At 40.0% G+C, this 7,036-nt stretch overlaps 1 protein-coding gene across 1 annotated transcript; it reads right to left on the bottom strand.

Moving 5' to 3' along the window:
- Window positions 1–2,489: 2,489 nt before the first annotated feature.
- Window positions 2,490–5,933, bottom strand: LOC147606382 (uncharacterized). The gene is made up of 3 exons (XM_086791691.1): window positions 5,354–5,933; window positions 4,985–5,114; window positions 2,490–3,302 (listed from the first exon to the last, which is right to left on the bottom strand). Exons 1-3 carry the CDS (start codon window positions 5,451–5,453, stop codon window positions 2,702–2,704), a joined length of 831 nt encoding a protein of 276 aa, XP_086647817.1. The 5' UTR covers window positions 5,454–5,933; the 3' UTR covers window positions 2,490–2,701.
- Between the last annotated feature and the right edge of the window lie 1,103 nt (window positions 5,934–7,036).

Here is a 7,036-nt window from a genome sequence, read left to right as displayed (position 1 = left end):
TGGTTCGAGAGCCATTGCTTTGGAGTCTATGTGGCTTGGATTTACATTTCATCCATGCGGTCGATGTTGTATATATTACCTCATCTTCTAGAGGCGACACTCATATCTTTCACATTTCATCCTAGAGGATACTCGACTAGCCTCATCATCACGAAAGTCCTATAACTTTTCCATTTGACCTCGAGGGTCATGAGATTCATGTATTGGTATTGGTTCTCTGCAATGGTGAGACTTGGTGATGTATTGGATTTTTTGTATATAGCCTTTGTATTTGTTTTGTGCATGACCACCCTTTGATTTCGAGGAAGAAATCATTGTAGGAGGGGATGGTTTATAATGAAGTAGATTTGGTATGCACATGCACATGGGGGATGGGGCTTAGGCACTTAGGCGTAGGGTCATTCACATGTGTACTTTTGGGAGCCTTGGGCTATATTAAGCATAGGGATCATGGACATTGGACCCTTTTTGGTGTTATTTTACTCTATAGACATCTTGTCTTCTTGGAGCTTATGCCCAAGCTATCATGGTAACCTTCACCCATGTCTTGACTTCTATATATGCGATGTCTCATGTCTCTAGACTCCACATAAACAAGTCTCCCCATTTCTTCCTTCTTGCAGATGTCACAATCATGGATGTCAACTAAAAGATAGATTGTGACATCCATGTGGCATGGATGTCACAAATCTACCTTTTAGAATCAATGAGCTAGTAATATAGATATTAGAATCATTGGAATCTACCTTTTAGTGGGAAAGATATAACTTGACCATATCAACTCCAAATTTATCAGAGGTGGTAGATTTAGAATCTACTTTTCAAAGAATTTTTAATGGTTTGTTACATGTGTGGGTTTTGACCTTAGATACATAAGGTTCACCACACCCCCCTTTTTTCTAGAAAAGTGATGACATGACTCTTCTTATGAGGCCCATTTTGAGTTCAAAAATTTCCTAATGCTTGGTTGTGACTATGATGAGACTCTAATATTAGGTATGACCTAGTCTTTTCATTTACTGATTGCCATTACTGCTCATTTTAGTTTCCCTCTTCCTCAACTTGATGTGAAGACAACTTTATTTCTTTATCGTGATCTTTACGAAGAGATCTACATGATGAAATTTCTAGTTTTTCAATCATAGTCTCATATCCAAATAAAGTGTACATGCTCTATGAAGCTATTTATGGTCCCAAGTAGAGGTAGTGGTTCCTTAAATTCCATCTATTTTTGATTGATAAGAGGCTATCAAAGCTTACAGTCCAATAGTGACTTTATACCCATCACTCTAATGGTGAATTCTTGATTTTAGGTGTCTATGTGGATTCAATATTCTCCTGCTTAGTCATCTTTTAGTCACTCTTGAAGTAGCCAAATAGGAGATTTCATCAACTTTTCCTCTTTCAAATGGAGGTCCACGTTCCTTTTGCCTTAGTGTGCATGTTATATGTGACCCAATGGCCACTTTATTCATCTGAATCAGTGAAATTTTATTGAAATAGAAATCCTTCTAAAAATTGAATATGTATGATTGTAATGGTGTTTTCATTACCATGGCTCCTAGCATGAAGCTTATAGTTGAAGATACAGTGCCTCACACTGAAGTTGGCAGATCCTACATGCAAAACTATTCCTTTACAACAATGTTTTGGGGAGAGGTGCTACGCGACCGAAATTGCCTTGTTGCTGGTTTTCTATCAGATTTATGTAGAATTCTCGTGTTCCAACACAGGAAGGCTCTCAAGAGGCTACTTCATTATCTGAGGCAAATCAAACATTATGTTCTTACTTATCATCATTTGTACAATGGGTAGCTCTCTATGGTTTGTGTGATGCAGACTAGGGGGAGAACCCTCTACTTCTAGGTCAACTATTTGCTATGTTTTCAAATTGGTAGGTGGTGCTATATCTTGGCAAAGTAGGAAACAAAGTACAATAGCCTTGTCCTCCATAGAGGCAGAATATGTTCATTTAGGATACATTTAGCGAGGTTATTTTGTTGTGTTGCCATCTCTAGGGGTGAGATCACGTTAAAAAATGCCCCCTATAGGTGGCTTGGTCTCACCACTACATGTGTCAAAAAGACAAATATGGGTGGCTGAAATGTATCCTTGGCCGAATATGTTGGAGCATCCCTTGCTTGCAAAGAGGGCATCTGGATTAAAAGGCTGGTGTCGAAGGTTAATACTTTAGCCTGCCTTTGTGTAAATAAAACCAACCTTTTTACTACCTTAGTCGTGGGAATACCCAACTACTAACTACCAACTACCTTCACATGATCAAGCCGTTTAGCTACCTTCTTGTTTAAATTCATTTAGGATACATTTCAGTGAAAAACATAAGGGACGTGGTACCCCTTGTGGTACTCGGGTGTTTAGCCGGGTGACATTCCAGCGTGCAACTAGGAATGGAATAAGACCTCGTGAAAAAAACATAACCCTTTTCACAATCTATCTCATGAAGTGAAAACAACCCAAGATTTGTACACTTTGAAGAAGAAAATAGATATACATTGCAAATCAGCAAACCAAGATCCATGTCCTAAAGACACGTACTTGAAAGATCTCGCTTAATCAGGTCATTAACAAGCTAAATACAGGTTTTTTACAATTAATACACTGGCTCACTAAAGAATTATGTGTCTTTTGGCTGCAAGTTATTGATGGAGCACAAATATATAGAGCTTAACTCGATTGGTAATTATTCGGCAACGTTTTGTTGTGTGGCTATAATCTGGCGGTTCATGAAATTCCAAATCACGGATTGCAAGCCTTCGTCAGGAGGTGTTTCATCCAAACTTACTGTGTAGAAACCATTACTCTGTGCAAGTCGCGGCAACAAGGGGCAGCTTTCCATCGTATTGGGCATCGTAATACCATTAATGCAGTGATTAGGATCTCTGATCAGCTTTAATCCGGCCTCTAATTGCAGTGGGTGGCCGCCGCCACTGATCAAGCTGCTGCAGCTAGCGCGGGCGGAGCTATGATCGTTGACGTAAGCTGCGGGATCAGAGCAGGAATTAGGGCCTAAATGGAAAATCTCCGAGTAATCGTGGTGGGTTAAGCACATATGATGATCGGTTGAAGAGGCGCTAGAAGAGCTGGCGAGCTGCATGTGAAAAGGTGGCGAGTGATTAGCAGCGGATGATCCGGCATTACGGATGCAATCAAAGGAGGTATTGATATTATCCTGCTTGGATTGCTGATCAGTAACCCGCCGAGTGCTTCTTGTGTACGAGTGCCAAAAATTCTTTATATCATTATCTGTTCTCCCTGGCAAGCATGATGCTATCTTGGACCAACTACACCCAAATATCAAACCATAATTACTTTAATATATATTCTTGGGGTTTCACTATAAGTACTATAAGTAGATCTTCTGTTTACTATAAGTAAATCTTTTGTATCACTGTTTACTATAAGTAAATCTTCTGTATCACGTGCGTTCAAGGTCTATTTTAAAAATCTCTTATCTGTGAAGTTTTTATGAATAAAATATATCTTTTTTTAATTCAACTTTTAAATACTGCCTTTCAAATGATACCCTTCTGTATGTAAAAAATATGTAAAAAATGGATTAAAAAAATCCCTTCTGTTGAACTCACGTGCTAAGCTTACATAATTATGAGTGACCCCTCCAAGGTACATTCAATTATGCTTTACATACAATTACCCTTGCAAACACCATATTCACACCAACAATAATGTACATACAATCTGCTTTACATACAAGTACCCATATATTTATATGCATACAAGTAGCCTTGCAAACACCATCACAACAACAATAATGTACATACAATATGCTTTGCATACAAGTATCCTTTTGCAAAGACAAAGTTGATCAGACCAACAAAGAAGTGGCAGATTCAAACCCCTCTTGTTGTGGCATTGTGTTGAGGCATCTTGTAAATGATATATGGTGGTAGTGGTATATGGTGGGATGTGTGTGTGTGTGTGTGTTCTTGTAAATGATATATGGTGGGGTGTGTGTGTGTGTGCGCTTCTTCCTAAGTGTACTTGCACTTCAATGATCTATGGTGGTTGTGGTATATGGTGGGGTGTGTGTGTGTTTCCTGAGACTTGCACTTGCACTCAGCTTGCACTTCAACTTTCCCTTTTAAAGACAAAGTTGATGCTAGACCATGGATGCAATCCAACCCATTGGATTTGGCAACTTTAGATCAATGGTTTGGTATACTTCATTTGGACCACTCTCTTCCTTTCTTGCTTTTTCTTCAACCCATCCAATTTCTAGATCAAGATATTTGCACACACTACTTTTTTGGTTGTCACTACATTGCAAGGGCTTCATGTTCCTTTACAAAAAAAAAGAACTCAAAGGTTTCACCCAAAAAAAAAAGTGATATCATTTGAGTGCATAGGAGAGCATTATTACATGCAGGAGGTGTATTTACTAGCTTTACCAATGTACTACTTGATTTACAGTAGGGTACTTTTTATCCATGTGCAGAGGTTCAAAAGCATCATCATCATGCCTCCTTGGTTCTTGTGAATCGAATACACATATTTTTTCTTTTAAATTATACCAATATTATATTTTTTAAACCTCCGATGATAGGGAAGTTTTTTTTTGGGGTATTTTTGGAAGTGCCCCCTAGCTGATTTTCAAGTTAAAAAATGCTTTTTTTCTTCAATCCATTTGAATTCTAGATCATGGTTTTTAAACAAAGCATGCAGAAAATTAATGCTTGCTTTGAAAAATCAAAATCTACCCTCTAGCTAATGCTCCTCAATGCACCAAGATCACTAATGTACAACTACCATTGAAAATCCAACACTATCCTAATATATGTTAAGCTTCTCAGTATGCATGATGATCATTATAAAATGCTCAGATTTTAATATCAACGCTTATAGCCTAGTGCTAATGCGTCTCAATTGCTCAAATAAAACATCGAGAGTTGATCTTGCTTAGATGAATTAGGCAGGCAAATTAGTGTGTTAATCAGAGTACACTAACCTGTTTCCAAGGCTCTTGTGGAGCTTCACAATGAGCCTGATTTCATCTGCAGAAAATTTGCCTCGCTTAAGATCTGGCCTCAGGTAGTTGAGCCAGCGCAATCTACAGCTTTTCCCACAACGTTGGAGACCTGCACTAGCGCGTAACAGCTTTTGATCAGTCCTAAGGTCAAGTGCTACTACTGTTCTTAATATAATAGCACCCACGTAGCGCATCGTCAACAGTGATTTGCCATCGTTTCACTCCCTAATTAAGATTCGCTTGCCTGATTAAGCTGCTCGATTGCTAATTGATCAAATCAGCACGGTCTGATCATTATATTAACAAGACGGATTATGAGACTGACAAAGCTTAATCATAATGATGTACCGGCATGCTTAGCCACGTCGCTCCAGTTGCCATAGCCATACTGTGTCACATATTTTTTGAGCTTGGCGTCTTCCTCGGGTGACCATAAGCTTTTCCGCATTGTGGGCAGCGTATTACAGTAAAGCAAGCAAAAGCTAAAATGGATCAAAGAGGACAGGCGAGGTTTTAAAAGACGAGAAATAAAGTCATGGGTTGCAATGATAAGTTGGAAATTGCAGTAAATTGATCAATTGAAACGAGGATAAGCGTGTGTGTGTGTGCGCGCGCGCGCGTGTGCGTGCGTGCGTGCGTGCGTGTGTGTGTGGAGGGCGGGGGGGATCAAACGACAAAAGAAGAGGATGCAAATAAGCTAGTTTTAGACAGTGAGGCAGGAGATGGAATGATATGTTAAGCATTGCAATAAATTGAGCAATTGAAACAGAGACATGTGTGTGTGTGTGGGGATAGACGTAGCTGCAGCTTGTTGGAGAGAATAAGAAAGAATAATAAATCGGCAGGGGAGGATGAATAGGCTTGCCGGGCAAACAGTGGAAGGGGAGAGCTAGACCACCCACCAAACACCCTTGAGAGGTGAAAGATGGAGATGATGATATGGGGAAGGGGGCACTGTAGTGTGGGGGGAACAAAATAAAGCCTACAGAAAAGGCAAATGAGAAGACTAGGAGGCGTACCTTTGTTTGTGTGTGCCATCCAAGGCGTTGATGTGAAAGATGCCAAAAAGTGGACTAAATCCCAGTCCCTGCCACAGTTTTCCATCAATTCGTGTAGCCACATCTTGACATTGGACGTGGATGATTGATCCACATGCACACTTGGTCGGACTCTTTAAGAAGCCCTTTCACACATGGACGACTCCTCTCGACATCGGTTTCCCATGGCTTTCACACATGTTCTACCTGCTCTCCCTAGCGCTCGTGGATGCACAAGATGGGCACCCATTGTGACTATACATCTGGCACCCACATATGTGTCCTCCCCTAATTGGACCCTGCACCTAGTCTAGTTGCTCTCCCAGGAGCTCGTTGGATGACCATGATGGGTGCCCATTCTGACCAAAAACTTGGCACCCACATTTTAATAGTCCCCTAACTGGATCATGCACCTAGCTAGCCAATGGCCATGTCTGATGCCCTTGGATTGTGCACCTAGCTAGCCAATGTGCACCTATTCTAAAATTTGGTAGAATTGAAACAATCACACATGTATGTCACCCATCTTATCTTTGATCATGTTTTATCATTTCCAGTCTCTAATCACCTCATTATTCAATTTTAGGAGTAGATTATCAAGTATTTGGTTGTCCTTTGTCATCCTTTATATGGTGAACATGCATCAACTCTCCCTTCCTCTCCCTCACACACACACACACACATGCGCATCATGCATGCGTGCACACGTAAATGCATGCATGTACACAAACATACACACACATCCCTAGATGTGTACACCTATGCATGTGGTTGTGCGTGTACCTGTGTACGTATTTGTGTGCACATGTATTTATGTGTATTTATATGTATGCATATATGTATGTATAATTAACATGTATGTGTATATATACATGTATGTGTATTATATGTATTCATGTATATGTGCATATTTGTGTGTGCATGCTTGTGTGCATGTGTGTGTGTGTGAGTCATCCATAATAGGGTGTTTTTATAAGGCCTAATTGTAATACGT

The sequence above is a fragment of the Cibotium barometz genome, chromosome 57 (assembly GCF_041138505.1).
Source record: "Cibotium barometz isolate CiBa-2024 chromosome 57, ASM4113850v1, whole genome shotgun sequence".
Taxonomy (NCBI): Eukaryota; Viridiplantae; Streptophyta; class Polypodiopsida; order Cyatheales; family Cibotiaceae; genus Cibotium; species Cibotium barometz.
This window is presented reverse-complemented; position numbering and strand designations above follow the sequence as displayed.

Bases quoted from the DNA above. Each gene is read 5' to 3' on its own strand.
- LOC147606382 (XM_086791691.1), bottom strand. From the start codon at position 5,453: ATGCGGAAAAGCTTATGGTCACCCGAGGAAGACGCCAAGCTCAAAAAA. The intron at 5,115-5,353 runs GTACATCATTAT...GCGCTAGTGCAG, and splicing joins CGACGTGGCTAAGCATGCCG to GTCTCCAACGTTGTGGGAAA. The intron at 3,303-4,984 runs GTTAGTGTACTC...ATTTGGGTGTAG, and splicing joins CACAAGAGCCTTGGAAACAG to TTGGTCCAAGATAGCATCAT.